Raw genomic sequence first — 16,295 nt, forward strand, 5'->3', positions numbered from 1 at the left:
CAGATGGACTCCGAGGGGGCGGGGCGGGGCCAGCGGCAGGAAGTCCCGCCCCGGAAGCGGTGCCGCTCAGGGGCATGGCGGCTCTCGGGCGGCGGTGCCGTGTGCGGCTGTTCTTAACGCTGCAGTCGCTTGCCGCGCGCAGGGCTCTGCATGACGTGGGCCCGCCACGGGACGTGCTGCTCTTCGAGCACGAAGGAGGTCGCTTCTTCGCCGTCCTCGGGCTGTTCTGCGCTGGCCAGGGCGTCTTCTGGGCTTCCCTAGCCATTGCCGCCTTGGCCCGCCCGCCGGCCTCCACTCGGCCTCCAGACGCCGAGTCCCCAGGCCGCGGCCGCCTGGACCTGCGCTCCGCGCTCTGGCGCTACGGCCTTGCCGTCGGCTGCGGCGCCATCGGTAAGGTGTGGTTTGCCTTCCCGGCATGGGTCGAGGAGGGCGGGCACAATCCTCTCCGCTTGGGCAAGAAGAGTAAGGGGCTCCCGACCCTCCAGGATGGACAGGCCACCCTCATAGGTGTGTGGTACACTGGAGTCGGACGTCCCCGAGCGCCAAGCCCTCGTACAGGTTCAGGCTGAAGACTGCCTCTCACTCTGTGACCTTGAGCGAGTTAGTACTTACGCTCTGGACCCTGTTTTAAAATGGGTGTGAGTATCTATTAAGGCTTTTGGGAGGAATGACTAATACATGATGGGGGTATAGGAGGAGCTTAGTAAATGTTACTATCATCACAATTTTTTTTTTTTATTATTTGGGGGCACACGGTAAGGGTTGCTTCTTAGCTCTCCAGGGAAAACCCCAATCTTTGCTCTTCCTGCAGGTACTCTGGTACTTGGTGCTGGTCTTCTCTTTTCCTTCCGCTCTGTGCGCTCAGTGATGCTACAGGCTGGAGGGAAGCAAGTGACCCTCACCACTCATGCCCCCTTTGGCTGGGGTGCCCATTTTACAGTTCCCTTGAACCAAGTATCCTGCATGGCCCACCGGGGTGAAGTCCCTGCCATGTTGCCTCTGAAGGTCAAAGGCCGACGATTCTACTTCCTCCTGGACAAAGCTGGACACTTCCCCAACACGAAACTCTTTGACAACACTGTGGGTGCCTACCGTAGCTTGTGACGAAACCACCTCAGGTCACTCACCCCTCCCAGAGGGGAATCAAAACTGAACCTTAGGGAATGGGGTGACAACCAGGGTCACACAAGAGGCCCAAAATTCATTAACAGCAAATAAAGGAGCAGTCATCCCAAGGGCAGCTACCTGTCAGTACCTCAAAGTTTTGATCCATGCCTGTTTCGCCTTCACTCCTTATTCCCATCCACCCTACCTACAGTGCTTTACACCAAGAACTCAGTACTGAGATGAAGAAAGAAAGTAATATAATACTTTGGTACAAAAACAGCTGTAGGAAGAGGGGGTCTGTTAATCATGTTTCCCTCCTGGAGGGAAAACTCAGGCTCCCAGCCGTGTGGGCCATGTGGGGGCAAGAGGACTGCAGGCACTTGGGCACGGAGTCTGGCGGCAGGAGTACTCTTTGGTTAGTCTTCAGGAATGGGAAAGGCGTGGCCCAACAAGAGCATCTGTCTCAGAGCTCCACACAGGGTCCCCCCTCTCCAGAGGCCGGTATGGGGTGGCTTCAGACTTCCACTGCATGACCTGGAGCACCAAGACCACGCACCACAATACCAGATTCACCCAAGAAGAGGTCTGTGGGAGACAGGAACAGGAGTGTGAGGAGTGGGCCCATCTCGAATCCAGTTCCACCCACACACCACTCTTAGCTGTTCACTGTCAGGCCGTCAAGCCTTCAGCTCCTCTCAGCCCCTCACTGGTGGGCCAAGCTCAGAGTACACTGGTGAGCACTCTTACAACTGCAGATTGTGTTATATGATTCATTATGTGAATCTGTGTATCCCTCAATCTCCACCCAGTCTTTCATATCCCAGGACCTCACTTCAGCATTGTGTAGGTTGGAGTAAAACTGCAGAGCGGTTCCAGGGGGTATCCATGGAGTTTTCTGGGCATCAGAGCAGCTGTGAGGTCAAAGAGACAGTTGTGAGAAAGGGGAGACATACCCTAAATACCCTTGTGCTCCAGTGCCCCTTTGAGAACTGATGGGGATATAAAACGGGGTGTATAGGATCCCCTCTACAGAGGGAAGGTAGTCAGCCCCAGCCAGGCTTCCCTCCCTCTCCCATTACCTAGTTATGTTCAGGGAGATGATGGATTTGCAGAGGGAACTGGTGCCAAATCGAAGGATGCAGGCAGACACTAAGACCAGGAAGATGGCTATAGCTGAGATGGCCAGTGCAATGCGGAGCCCTATCGGGCCTCTATAAGGAGGGAGAGAATAAACCTTGTGGTTGAGGTGGGACTCCTCCCATCTCAGCCCCTGGCCCTCGGAGTGGGCAGTCACCTGTGGGAATCCTCGATGCAGCTGCTGTAGACCCAGAAGAGCAGAAGCAGGAGACAGTAGAGGGCCAGCAGGCCAGAGGCCCCAGCCACAAAGTAGCAGAGAGATGGGGCCGAGGGTCGGGACAAGGCCAGGGAGGAGCCATTCAGGGCAGCCACACCATACAGGGGACAGCTGCCCCTGAAGGAGCCCTGTGGAAAGAAGCTGCTAAGTCCTAGATTTCAGGCTGGTGCCTCTGGATGCAGGCTCATGGCAGGTGTTGGGGATAATCTAGACCAGGGCCGCTCTAGGGAGTTATTTGTGCACTGTCAGCTCCTGTTTCTGGGCCAGTAGATTAATGAGTCCGCTGGGGAAATCAAACCTGCAGTGAGTGGCCAGAAGGATCAGGAAATAGGCGGTAGTTATGAAATACAAAGAGCTTCAGAGTTGCCTCACAAGTTCTGGTCTCCCCTCGTGCAGAAATCCTAGAGTAGAACCAGAACTGTGTGACCTTCCGCTATCTCCGATGTTTCCTGACCTGTAAAACAGGCGTAATAGCGCCTACTTATAGGGATTAAATGAACCTGTTTATTAACATGATTGCCTGACTGCGATAAACACTCAGCCTAAACTTTTGGCTTCTGCTACATCACTATTTTGCCATTTAACACATTCTGTTGCAACCATTTGGTAGTTTGATCATCTCCACTACACTAAGCTTTATTTCTTGGAGTAGCTTAGCACAATAGTGTCTGATTTAGGGGGCCCTGGACCAGCTTGTTTCACAGCCAGGGTGAGGTTATGCAGAGGGAGTCACCAGGCCGGGCTATATCTGATGCTGTTAAGACTCTCCTGAGGACTCGTTCCTTTGGCCCGAGTATGACCTGGGCGGACAGATCGACAGAGCGCGTTTACCGCCGATGCAACTCCGCCGCCGACCAGCCCCACCCGGCCCACCGACTGAGAGGAGCAGCGCGCCAGAACCCGCCCCCCACCCCCCACCGGCCCGGACAGCAGCGGACTCTCCGTGTCAGGATCGGCCTGCCTGCCCCCGCTTACCCGGCCCCGTCCCGCAGCCCCACCTGGGTCCGAGTCAGTGCCGCGGCCGCCACGGCTCCGCACACGAAGGCGGTAGCAAAGAACACGAGCTCGACGCGCTGCAGCCAAGGGAGAGCCATGGCTCCCTCGCCACCAGGAAGCGCCGCCGTGGGAGCCAACCGCCCAAGCCCCGCCTCATCCGGCGCGACCCACGAGCGCGGAGACGTCACTTCCGGGCGCTGGATTTATTCAGAGGCCAGCGCCGCCTCAAAGCGGCAGGTACAGCGAGTAGTCCGAGAGCGCCCAGCGGCGGGCCGGGCGGCCGGTGCGGCCGATCATGGGCAGCTTCTGCACGTAACGGGAGGCCGGGCTGGGCCCGTACGGCGCGGGGAAGGCAGTCTGGAAGAGGCGCCCGCGGCATCGCCTCCCTGCTTGCCGCCCGGCGATGATGAAACGGAAGTGAGGGGCACCGCGCGGGGCGAAACGGCTCTTCTGGAAGACGTCGCGGGTGCCGGCGCCCGGGCCCTGCTGCCGGGGCGCCCCCCGCGCCCGGTGCACGCGCGGCAGCGGCCTGCTTTCAGAGGCGGTGGGGGCAGAGGCCGACGGGGGGCCTCCGCCCCGGGGGCTCTCGTCGCCCTGCGGGCTGACCATGGCGTTGGCGGTCAGCTGCGGCATCTTCCGCACCGAGTCCGGGGCGGCCGCCGGCTCCTTCTTGTCCCCAGGCGGCCGCGGGGCCGTGGGCGCGGGCTGACCCGTGCCAAAGCGGGTGGCCAAGCTGTCACCGAAGAAGGCGTAGAGCTCCCGATAGATGTCCGCCAGGGTCACCGAAGGGGAAGGAGCCTCCGGCCCCGCGCCTCCTGGCGGCAGCGGGACACCAGACCCAAAGCCTGGCTCTGCGCTGCCCCCGGAGGGAGACTCCTGCAGGAGAAGACTGTCCCAAGGCAGGTCGTCTGAGCGCCGGCAGCCCCTGCTGCCTGGCCCACCCTTGTTGGGCTCTGCTGCCTGGGCCTTCATCTTCAGCAGTCGTTCTACGGCCACCTGCAAGAGCAGGGGGACTAGGATAGGAGGAACCTGGGCCTATCAAGTGTTCCAAAGTAGGCCCGCTGAGCTGCTGTGCTCATGCAGGGAGGAGAGGCTGGAAGGGGCTGGCACTCACCAGAATGGCTCCATAGACTTTGTGCCCATCTGCTTTAACCTGGGCATTCGATACTGAATAATCATCTAGCACAGCCTGCAAATTTGTCCAGTAAGTGGACAGGTGTGGGTACAGGACTCGCTCTACTGCCTGGAAAGGAGAGAAGAATGCAGTGAGTGCCTCTTTTTTGCTTATCGCCTCCCAAGTACCATTTCCCCTGAAAGATCTACTTTTATCTCCGGTACTGAATTTAGGGCTCAATCCTAAATTCCCTGCTTGGCATATTCAGCCACCGTTTGGAAGCTCCTGGATGCCCAAGCCTTAATTAATTAAGCCCTGGGAACAAAGATCGGGTACAAAGACATACAAAACCAATACAAAGTGACCCCACTATCACTGACATATGTGCCAAAGGCTAAGAGCGTATAAGTAATGCCCCCTGGTAACAGAGAAATTTAGTGGCCAGCTGCTACCCTATACAGCCAATAATGTCCTGGCATAAATGCAACCTGGAACTCAGTTCAAACCACCTGTGCAAAAACAAACAACTGGGCTTCCCTGGTGGTGCAGTGGTTGAGAGTCCGCCTGCCGATGCAGGGGACGCGGGTTCGTGCCCCTGTCCGGGAAGATCCCACATGCTGCGGAGTGGCTGGGCCTGTGAGCTATGGCCGCTGAGCCTGCGCGTCCGGAGCCTGTGCTCCGCAACGGGAGAGGCCACAACAGTGAGAGGCCCGCGTACCGCAAAAAACAAACAAACTGATCAGAGACCTGGACTCTGATTATATAATTTTAAATCCTATGTTTAATTTAGGGGAAAGCAATTAAGACTTCACAGAGCAGGTGACGTTTGTGACAGGCTTATATGGATAAGTTCTTTGGTTAGCCACAGACTGAGAATTTGAAAATGTTGATAAAATTAACAAGTTCCTAGAAAAATAAAACTTAATGCTGATTCAAGAAAGATGAAAGCGGGCTTCCCTGGTGGCGCAGTGGTTGAGAGTCCACCTGCCGATGCAGGGGACACGGGTTTGTGCCCCGGTCCGGGAAGATCCCACATGCTGCGGATCGGCTGCGTGCGTGAGCCGTGGCCACTGAGCCTGCGCGTCCGGAGCCTGTTGCTCCGCAACGGGAGAGGCCACAACAGTGAGAGGCCCGCGTACCGCAAAAAAAAAAAAAAAAAAGATGAAAGCTTGGGACTGCCCTTGTGGTCCAGTGGTACAGAATCCGCCTTACAATGCAGGGGATGCGGGTTTGATCCCTGGTCAGGGAACTAAGATCCCACATGCTGCGGGGCAACTAAGCCTCTGTGCCACAACTACTGAGCTCGCGCGCCTCAACTAGAGCCCACGTGCCGCAAACTACAGAGCCCACGCGCTCTGGAACCCGCGTGCCACAAGTAGAGAGAAGCCCGCACGCCGCAACGAAAGATCCCGCCTGCCACAACTAAGACCCGACGCAGCCAAAAATAAATGAAATAAACAGATCTTTAAAAAAAATATATGAAAGCTCAAATAATTCTGTAACCATAGTAGTTAAAAATATAACCACAAAACACCATGCCAGAATTTACAGTCGACAGACACTCAAGGAAAAGAGCGTCTCAATAAAATAAAATAAAATTTAATTTTAAAATATAAAGTATAAAAAATAAATACTCCTTCCCTACCTCATCCCATAAAGCCAGTATAACCCTGATACTAAAACCATGTAAGGACAGTACCTGAGGAAACTTAATGATTGATTTCACTCATAGAGATAAATCATTTTAAATTTTAGTAAAGGGCTTCTCTGGTTAAGAACCCGCCTGCCAATGCAGGGGACATGGGTTCGAGCCCTGGTCCAGGAAGATCCCACATGCCGCGGAGCAACCAAGCCCATGCGCCACAACTACTGAGCCTGCGCTCCAGAGCCCATGAGCCACAACTACTGAGCCCATGTGCCACAACTACTGAAGCCCATGCACCTAGAGCCCGTGCTCCACAACAAGAGAAGCCACCGCAATGAGAAGACCGCGCACCAAAACGAAGAGTAGCCCCTGCTCGCCGCAACTAGAGAAAGCTCATGCACAGCAACAAAGACCCAATGCAAACAAAGTAAATAATAATTTTAAAATAATAAAATTTTAGTAAAGCCAACAGTATATAAAAAATGTATTATATTCCAATAAAAGTTTTGCATTTTTTTAAAGACTATAGCATGACTAAATTGAGTTTATCCTAGAAATGTAAAGATGATTTACTATTAGAAAATCTGTATAGGGAATTCCCTGGCAATCCAGTGGTTAGGACTCAGCGCTTTCACTGCTGGGGCCGGGGTTCATTCCCTGGTTGGGGAACTAAGATCCCACAAGCTGTGTGATACAGACAAAAAAAAAAAAAAAACAAAAACCACTATGTATACAATTAATCACATTAACAGATAAAAGCAGGAAAACCTTAGGATCAATTCAAAAGATACAGAAAGAGCGTTTGATAAAAGTTAACATAAAGTAATAATAAAACTAAGAATAAAATTTCCTTAACCTGAGGAAGGTAGGTATCTATAAACACACGAAGTAAACATCAGCCTAAATAGGAAAGGTTACTGTTAACCCGTTTTTAAAATCGGAAATGAGACAAGGATGCCCATTATCATCATATGTAAAATGATATTAGTGATCGTAACAATAAAATAATAAAAAGAAATTAAAGGCATTAGGTTTGGGAATTCCCTGGTGGCCCAGTGGTTAGGACTCCGCACTTTCACTGCCAAGGGCCCAGGTTCGATCCCTGGTCAGGAAACTAAGATCCCACAAGCCGTGTGGTGTGCGCCCCCCACCCCTGCAAAAAAAAAAAGAGAATTCAAAAAAATAAAGGCAGGCTTCCCTGGTGGCGCAGCGGTTGAGAGTCCGCCTGCCGATAGAGGGGACGCGGGTTCGTGCCCCGGTCCGGGAAGATCCCACATGCCGCGGAGCGGCTGGGCCCGTGAGCCATGGCCGCTGAGCCTGCGCGTCCGGAGCCTGTGCTCCGCAACGGGAGAGGCTACAACAGTGAGAGGCTCACATACCGCAAAAAAAAAAAGAAAAAAAAAAAAAAAAGCAAGAATCTAGGAATAAACTGAATAAAGTATTTGTAGGTTCTCTTCAGGGAAAATTATGAAAGGATCCTGAAAGACAGTGAAAGACCTAAAAAAATGGAGAGAGATGACAGGTTCTTGGACAAGAAAGACTTTCTAACTACAAATGGGAGCTCTTACAGGTTTAAAAAACTGTCTTTTTTAAACCTCTGCGAGAAAAGCCAGGGTCCTCACCTTCCAGCCAAGGGCGTGCAGCCCCACCACAGCCCCGTAGTGAGAGCAGAGAGGCCTCACAGGATCTGCCAAGACCTTCTGCAGGGAGAGCAGGATCTGCTGATAGAGGCCACTTACAAGGTCCCCATGAGTCCTGCGGGAGCAACATTCAGTCAGCGGAATGAGGCACAGCACTGCCCAGCTGTACTCAGGTCCCAGCACACAGAGAAAACAGCACCTGTATGGCACGCTTGGGTGAGTGAAAGAGGTGTCTGGGCCGAGAGGCCCAGGACCTCAGGGCTGATGGACCAAACCCCTGGCACGTTCGTCACCCATTTGTAGAATCCCCGGGTTCATGGCACACCAGCTTGGAAGATTGAAGGGAAGAGGCTCCCGACCTCTCAACATAGAGCCTTAAAGCCAGAAGTTTCACCCCATCTCCTACTCCAACCCACTCAGCTCTGCAGCAGTCCTGCCCTTTGATCAGCACTGGCCCAGCAGCTACCAGAAGATGTGACTGAGCAGGAGGGCAGCTCCATCCCGCAGGGTCCAGTGGTCATTCAGCGGGTTGATGGAGGCAGCCAGGGGCTCCAGGACACAGTAGAGGACACTGCCTACCAGGGAGCGGACATAGGGCCCCAGGCAGAGGTGTGGGTTCCGAACTAGGCTCCGTGCCACTTGCAAGAGCCGGTGTAGCTGCTCCAGGTCGTGGCTTACAGATTTCACCTGTTGGGAGGAGAGGGGTGCTTAGGGGACACAAGGGCGCACCAGAGCCTGCTCTTCTGGTGGCACCTGCCGTGAGCCCTAGAGGCTGCTGCATCATCTCCTCCCCACAAAACCACATAAACCCCACTTACCCCACTGACCACATAAACAAAGTACGGCAGGAGCGCTGCAATCTTCGAGTTGGTCTGCAAGTCCTGGAGTGCAACCTGAAATGGAAGGGGCCACGCTGCACAGTCCACCAGCCCCAAGTATAAACTGACATTTTTTTTTAAAAGAACAATTTAGCACCTATGCAGTAAAATTTTAAACGTTCAAACTCTGTGACTCAGCAATTCTACAAATTTAACCCGCTACAAAAGAAACCCACTCACACATACCCACATACAGATAGCACTGTCTGTAATGTAATAATAAAAAACTGAATACAACCTAAATGTCCAACATATTTTTAACTGAGTAAAGCAATTATTCTAAACCCAGACGTTTAGTTACCACTGGTTGACGGTAAACTATGTACAGTTTACACATACAAACAAGAAGGGTGAGTGGGAGATTCTACAGAATTGCACTTTCTACTTTGTGTGATTTTGTATTACAGGACTTCTATTATAAACATATGCTGGTATTACTTTTTTTTTTTTGGCTGCATTGGGTCTTAGTTGTGGCATAACAGCTCCTCCCTAGCTGTGGCGTGCGAGCTCAGTAGTTGCAGCACATAGGCTTAGTTGCCCCGCGGCATGTGGGACCTTAGTTCCCCGACCAGGTATCGAACCCATGTCCCCTGCATTGGAAGGCGGATTCTCAACCACTGGACCACCAGGGAAGTCCCCTGGTATTACTTTGATAAGCAGAAAAAAGAGAGTAGGTAAATGAGTAAAACCATCTTAGCCCTGAACCTCCACCACCTGTGCCCTTCCAACTCCTCTGGATAAAGACCCTAAGTTCAGGTTCTGTGAAAGCGGACAGCAGCTAGTGAGGAAGGAGCTCAGCTCCCAGGCCCCACATCCAGCCACTGCACTGTTGCCTGGGGACCAGCAGCCAAGTTTCTAAGGCAGGAAGTATAGTAACAACAGTCCTAGCTTTGCAAGGGAAACAACAGCAGCAGCCAGACATGGAAGATGTAAAACCCTCAAACAGAGAGAGGCCACATGGCCAAGCAGACCACCAAACTGGTCCTCGTCTGACTCTGGACAGAAGAGGCCTGGCACAGGCGCTGTCCAGCGGGCCCTGTGGAGCCCAAGAGGCTAAAGCAGCAGGGCTGGCAGGAGGTCTGGCCAGGCACCTTAACCTGGCTCCCTCTACTTCCTCTTCTCCTTTCCCTCTCGAGTCCAGGCAAATGAAAGCTACCATGTGGATGCCCCATGTGGCTCCAGGTCAACAGATGCCCCAAAGGGTGGGCTCTGGATTAAGGTGTGGGGAGCTGACCACCTGAGCCCCCCACAGGGCCCTGCTGAGCTGCCCATTCCCTAAGGAACAAGGGTTCCTACTAGAGTGGGAAGAGGAGTCAGCGCTGGCGGAGGGCCAGCCACAGAGCACCACGCCAAGAGCAGCTTCTGTCCACATCAGTCACTCAGTGTTCAGAGGACAGAAGGAGGCATCTGAAGGAATTCCATGAGGATTTGAAAGTTGGACTTTGTGCCCCAGTTCAGGCCCACGGCTCACCTTCATCAGCTGTGGATCATCCCCCAGCACAGCCCGAGTCACTTGCTGGTAGTACTTGAGAAGGTCATCAGTCAGTGAAGACACAGCACTGGGCACTGCCAGAGGGTGGGCAGAAGGTGGTCAGGGTGGAGCCCTGCCCTCTCCCAGCCTCCCCGCCTCCCCCCAACAACCACCGCCATTCCCACAATCCCACAAGGAGCCCATTCCGACAGGACGCCCAGAGCACAGCGTTGCCAGCCCCTCTGAGCAGCCTGCGCAGCCCTGACCTTGCAAGCTCTCCACACCCAGCTCTGTACGCTGCCTCCCACCTGTCCTCTGCTGGGCGGACTCCTGCTTAGTCCCCAAGTCCCAAGGTCATAAGCCTCAGGCTGTGAAGCTCCATTCAGCAGACCCTGGAAGTGTGACACCTCAGGGACCCCAGCAAGCGGCCCAGACTTCTGTACTAGCACCCAACATGGCATCATGATCGGTCTTAAGTCTGGGACACTATCTCCGACTCTGAGGCCTCTGGGCAGGGAGCAGTGCCCACTCAGGGCAGGCACCCCTTAGGCACGGAAAATTCTTGTCAGGTGAAGACTCAGAGGTGTAGAGGCACCACCCTCAGCTCCTAACGGAGGAACGTCCAGGCAGAGGGCCCATTCCCCACACTGCCCCTTACCCGATCCTTGAGGGGCCAGGTTCCCTTTGCCATCTAGGTAGGAGACATGAACTAGAACCAGAGCAGAGAGATAGGTCAGCCTGGGGTTCGGCCCCTTGTAATACCACCCACCCTTCTGAGTTCCGCCCCATCCACCAGCCAGCCCATCACCACTCCTCCGACAACCCAACTCCTGTCCCCACCCCATGCATGACCCCGGCGGTCACCTCTCACAGCTGTCTCGGCGCAGCCTTTGGGGATGTTGGTGGCCAGGGCCAGCTCCACCAGGTTCACCTCTCGGTCCTCGGGGAAGTAGAGCTCACCCTCCCTGGCAGGGCGCAGGGGCAGCGCCTCCTGGGACCCATAACCACACACAGCCTGAGTGAAGAGATGACTGGGCTGAATCCAGGGAGGGAAGAGGTGCTCTACCAATCAGGGCACGAAGCCTATGTTTGCGGGAAGTCCAGAGTCCTGAGAAGAGGGGGGATGCCCGGGGATCCAGGCCCTTCACTGGGAACTTGGCTGGAGCATCCAGTATTCGCTGAGTCAAGGAGTAGCATGTGGGCCCTCCTCACGGATCCACAGGGACTCAGAACCCCACCCACAGGCCGCTGGTCCTCCACCTCACACTTGCCCAACTTTGAAAACCCTCCTCTCTTCTAACCCTCCCCTCTTCTTCCCTAGACCCACTGCCCTGGAACAACTGTGCAGGACATTCCAACCCCTACACTTGGGCTCAGCCTCCTCCCTCACCCAGAATGCCCTCTTTTCCTTGTGACTTAGTCTAATCCCAGCCTCCCTTTCAGGTTCAGCTCAAGTTCCATCTCTTCCAAGAAACCTTCCCTAACCTCCTGGTCTCCGTGGCCGCCTCTCCCTCTCTGAACTCCTGGCCCTTGGGGGCTGGGCCCAGCACATGTGCTGTGGTGGCTGTGACCTTCCCTCGTGTGTGCACTGGGTCTTCACATCTCGCTGCACTGCCAGCCCCGAGCTGGGCGTGCAGGAGGGCTCGTGCCAACCGAGCCTTCTGCAGCCGGCACCCCACTCACCTCCACACTGCTCCATCTGAGGGCCCTGTTGAAATCCTCGACAGTCAGCTTCCGCCGTTTGGTATGTTTCATGAATTGAGAGCTATTCTGGGAGCGGAGGAACAGAGTCAGTCAAGGGACAGGAAACAGGGGGCAAACAACTCCCAACGTCACATCCCCTCCCTGTGACTCAGTTTCTCATGTGCAGGATGTGACTGTGAACCTGCCTGGCCCACCCAGCAGGCGTGTGGTGAGCAGCACACGAGAAGACGCCCAGCAAGCGCTTTGTTCGCTGGAAGCCCAGCGGGCTGGAAGCGGGCTCTGGAGAGGGCGGGGACCGCCTCCACTGCACTCCCTCTGAGCAGGGAGTAGGTGCCTGACATATACTTGCTGAATAAACCCCTGGGGGAGGGGGTAGTCAAAGGGAGGGACAAGGAGAGGGGAAGTGTACCTGGGTGGCCTCTCTGAGACGGTAGCACACGTCCTCTGCGAGCAGGGCCGTCACCTCATCACTCAGCTCCAGGCCTGTGCTCTCTGCCATGAGCCGGACGGACTCCCGAGGGATCTCCACGAACCGCCGCTCTTCTCGCTCCGACATGGCCCCGATGGAACTGGGAGTGGGGAGGGAGGTGTGAAAGGCCAGCCCGGGCTCCCTCAAAGCCTGTGAGCCGGACTCAAGGCCCTCGAAACCAGTCTTGCTGCTCTTTGCTCCAGAATCCCTGAACAAGGAGTCACGATGGCTCTGAGTGTCCAGGTGAGGAAACCTGAGGCTCAGAGCAAGAAACGGACTTGAGCTGGACCAGAGGGCAGACAACAGGGCCACCTGAGAAACTGCCTGGCCTTGGGTTGCACAGAACTGGGTCCCAGCCCTGCTCTACCACCTCCGGTGTGAACCCGCTGAGACCCTCATCAGTCTGAGCCCCGGGAAGATAGTGGCAATAATCCCTGCCCTCCGTAACTCACAGGGCTGAGGTGAGGATGAAAGGAAATGAGGTAGGAGAAACTCAGGGTCTAGAACGCTACACAAATGGAAAATGTTACGATCACTAATAATAAACAAAAACTTCATGCCTTCTTCCTTCTGATCCTTGCTACAATCGCTACGGACTAAACACTGATGAAAAGACTACTTTTACCCCCATAGTCCCTTGCTCAAAAGTCTTCAATACTTCTCCACCACTCCTAAAAGGAAAGTCCCAGCTCCCTGGCTCAGCATACCGTGTTTCGTCCCAAATCCCCACAGCTGATCAAGCTGACCCGTCCCCCCAGTAAGGCCGCCTCGTGTCTTCCAACCTGCCTTGCACCCCACTGCCAGGGCTTGGGCTGGTCTGTCCCCCACCTTACTCCAAGCCCCCACACCCTCCTCTTTCTTTCCTAAGGCAGAAGCAGCCTGTCCTTTGAGGTCTTCCTGCCCCATGTGCCACCTGGGGCTGTCAGGTTTTTAGTAGCTGGGCTTTCTGCCCATGTGTCTGGTCTTCCCCAGTTTGGCTACGAGCCCTAAAAGCAGAAACCTGCTCTTCCGTTCACAGGATATGGCAGAATAAGAAGGCACGAAAACAGCACAGCCCACAATTAGAAGGTTGGCCCTCACGGACCAAAGTGAGGCATCAGCACCATGGGCAGCGACGCCCACCCAGCTTCACGGTGACCCACCCAGGCACTGCCCCACCACTCCTCTCTGACAAGGCTCAGTGGGTCACCAGTGACCTCCAGGTCCCTAAATCCAGTGGGCGCCCTACCTGGTCTCCCTGCAGCATTTCTCCCAATGGCTCCTCATTGCCTTTGGAATAAAACACTAACCTGTGCCATGGCTCCAAGGCCCTGCATGTGTGACTACATCTGCAAACACCTCTTTCCACTCTCTCGTGTTCTGCATACCCGTGGCCTCTTTCCATTTCCTCAAAAACACCTTATTTCAGGACACTCATACACTGTTTCCTGGACTTGAAACGCTCTCCTCCTCCACCCCCAATCCCTTTGTCCACTGAGCTCCTAGTCGCTCCTTCAGATGTCAGTCTGAAATGTCACTTGCTCAGGGAACTCTTCTCAGACCCCCACCATGGGCCTGTACTTTACCTCCCAAAGCAGTTGACAGTTTGTAATTATACACTTGCGTAACTTTCCGATTAACACCTACCTCCCCACTAGATTGTAAGCTCCATGCCAGCAAGGATCATCATGCCTTTTTGCTCACCTTTGCATCCCCCGCGTCAGGCACTGCGTCTGCACATAACACGCCCTCAATAAACACTTGCTGAAAAAACGAATAAAGAAAAGCGATTTTTCTAAACACATGCTATGCCCGAGGCACCGAGCTAAGTGCTTTCCATGGCTTCCGCCTCATTCTGTCCACATTAACAATGCGATAGGGATTCTGTAAGTATTATGTCTATTTCACAACCAAGGAAATCAAAGCTCAAAGAGGTTAAATGTTAAATGACTTTCCCAAAATCATCCGGCGAGCACTACCTGGGTAGGGAGCAAGAACTCAACTATCGTTCTAATCATGAGGAGCGACGGGCTGTGTGGGGAACAAGGCCTGGATTCCCAGCCAGGAAACTAGGCGTTGGAAACCCGCCAATGGATAATTGTTAAGCTTCTTTCTCCACCTGTAAAATGGGAGCACGAAGTCCTGCCCACACGGAAGGCGCCGAGGGGTTTTCCCTGTTACGAGCCCACATTACAATCCACAAAGTCCGGGCTCCGACCAAGGTCTCCCGCTCTTCAACCTCCTCTCCTCCACATCCTCAGCCACTAGCCATACTGTTAACAAGGCGCGAGAACTGACCTCTACCGGTCTCCGTGATGCGAATCCTCCCACCCAGCCTCGCTTCACGCCAGATCTAGAGGTGATAGGGTACGGAGGAGGAGGTCAGAGGTTACAGAACTTGGGTCACGTGGTCAGCGAAGGGGGCGGGCCCCCAGCGGAGCTGGCTCCCAGGCCGGCGAGCGCGCGGTCCACAGCAGGACGGGCCTTCGAGGGCCTGCTCACCTGAGGGCTCCGGCACGGCGAAGGCGGTTACCGGGACGGCGGTAGCTGTGACAGTGACGGTGGTGGCGGCGGCCCTGGCGCCCACTCAGCTCGCACTAATTCCCTCTCTCGGCGCTCAGGCTCCGCCCTCTACAAACACAGCCAATCGACGAGCACCTTGAGGAGTTCCCGCCCACCAAAAGACTTCCCGCTACCCGATTGGCCACTGTGATGGGGCTGTAAAAGGCTCAGGGCGCCAGAGGTCACGTGATGCTGAAGATTCGCGCTTCTTAAAGCAACAGCTCTTGGGAGCTTTGCGGGGTGGGTTTGGTTCGGTGTACGTTTTAATAACCATGTTCTCGAGGAAAGCGTCCGCATTCCCTTGTCTACTCCTGAGTTTCCGAGCACTTGCATTTACACGAATGCATTGATGCTTTAGACTTCGGCGTCTGCGTTAGTTTTGCTGCCCGCTTGGTGGGGATCAGCTTACCTCTCCCACATCACCTGCCACTTCCCCTTCCCGAAGGTTGGGCTCTCAGTAGGTATTCTCTGCCGGCAAAAGGGTCTTCTGACTGGGCCAAACACACCCCGTGCAAGCTCTAGACACCAGGGCTCTACCCATTCGGGCACCCTACCTCGTATCCTCCCCATTTCTGTCCAATAAGCCAAATATAAGCCCTCACCTACCTCGCACACTTCCTTGACCGTTTTACACGTACACGCTTTCCCGAACTTGGACAGTTCTCAATTGAGAAGCAGTGGGCTTAGTGAGTCAGACCGACACGGGTTCAAACTCTGATAGTGCTTTTGAGCAAACTACTTAAGCGCACTTCCCCCATCTACAAAATGGAGTGATAATACCCACCTCACAGGGTTATTGTAGATTAAATGAGATAAAATGTAGATTGACAGTTGGTAGTTGAATTTTCACTCACACATCACGGGGCAGACAGTGATTTAATTCCTTTATGTTCATCCAAGATGGGACCATTTAGGGCTTCCCTGGTGGCGCAGTGGTTGGGAGTCCGCCTGCCGATGCAGGGGACGCGGGTTCGTGCCCCGGTCCGGGAAGATCCCACATGCCGTGGAGCGGCTGGGCCTGTGAGCCATCCGCTGAGCCTGCGCGTCCGGAGCCTGCGCTCCGCAACGGGAGAGGCCACAACAGTGAGAGGCCCGCGTACCGCAAAAAAAAAAAAAAAAAAAAACCCAAGATGGGACCATTTGCAATGGGCTATTATAGAAAGGAGCTTTCTGTAGGGGAGCATGAATGTATACATCCTTGCCCTTCCTCCCTCTCAGGGTTAGATGCTGCTGCCTCTAGAAAAGATCCTCTGAGACCAGAGCTGAGAAAGCCAGATGGATGGGACTGGGGTTGCCACAGCAACACCACCTAAGGGGACGGTGACCGTGCTGAGTCTCTTCCAGTCATATTCAGAATGATACTTGGAGTAGTTTCA

At 54.4% G+C, this 16,295-nt stretch overlaps 3 protein-coding genes across 9 annotated transcripts; 1 reads left to right on the forward strand and 2 right to left on the reverse strand.

Moving 5' to 3' along the window:
• The first annotated feature begins 41 nt into the window (after window positions 1-41).
• TMEM223 (transmembrane protein 223) lies at window positions 42-1,254 on the forward strand. The gene is made up of 2 exons (XM_067748693.1): window positions 42-390; window positions 812-1,254. Exons 1-2 carry the CDS (start codon window positions 75-77, stop codon window positions 1,102-1,104), a joined length of 609 nt encoding a protein of 202 aa, XP_067604794.1. The 5' UTR covers window positions 42-74; the 3' UTR covers window positions 1,105-1,254.
• Window positions 1,255-1,347: 93 nt separating this feature from the next.
• On the reverse strand, window positions 1,348-3,659 carry TMEM179B (transmembrane protein 179B). The gene is made up of 5 exons (XM_067748691.1): window positions 3,460-3,659; window positions 2,402-2,589; window positions 2,187-2,318; window positions 1,940-2,018; window positions 1,348-1,692 (listed from the first exon to the last, which is right to left on the reverse strand). The coding sequence occupies exons 1-5, from the start codon at window positions 3,553-3,555 to the stop codon at window positions 1,531-1,533; spliced, it is 657 nt and encodes a 218-aa protein (XP_067604792.1). The 5' UTR covers window positions 3,556-3,659; the 3' UTR covers window positions 1,348-1,530.
• Window positions 3,646-14,996, reverse strand: TAF6L (TATA-box binding protein associated factor 6 like). Of its 7 annotated transcripts, XM_067748674.1 has the most exons (13): window positions 14,860-14,981; window positions 14,656-14,710; window positions 14,062-14,121; window positions 12,319-12,478; window positions 11,889-11,975; window positions 11,070-11,220; window positions 10,864-10,914; window positions 10,206-10,300; window positions 8,675-8,749; window positions 8,323-8,543; window positions 7,839-7,971; window positions 4,572-4,700; window positions 3,646-4,453 (listed from the first exon to the last, which is right to left on the reverse strand). In XM_067748674.1, the coding sequence occupies exons 3-13, from the start codon at window positions 14,067-14,069 to the stop codon at window positions 3,683-3,685; spliced, it is 1,881 nt and encodes a 626-aa protein (XP_067604775.1). In that variant the 5' UTR covers window positions 14,070-14,121; window positions 14,656-14,710; window positions 14,860-14,981; the 3' UTR covers window positions 3,646-3,682. The 7 variants fall into 7 exon arrangements, with proteins under 7 accessions (XP_067604775.1, XP_067604776.1, XP_067604779.1 ...); XM_067748675.1 differs by lacking the exon at window positions 14,656-14,710 and having other exon boundaries at window positions 14,860-14,996; XM_067748678.1 differs by lacking the exon at window positions 14,656-14,710 and having other exon boundaries at window positions 14,005-14,121; window positions 14,860-14,996.
• Between the last annotated feature and the right edge of the window lie 1,299 nt (window positions 14,997-16,295).

This window comes from Pseudorca crassidens, chromosome 9 (genome assembly GCF_039906515.1).
Source record: "Pseudorca crassidens isolate mPseCra1 chromosome 9, mPseCra1.hap1, whole genome shotgun sequence".
NCBI lineage: Eukaryota > Metazoa > Chordata > Mammalia > Artiodactyla > Delphinidae > Pseudorca > Pseudorca crassidens.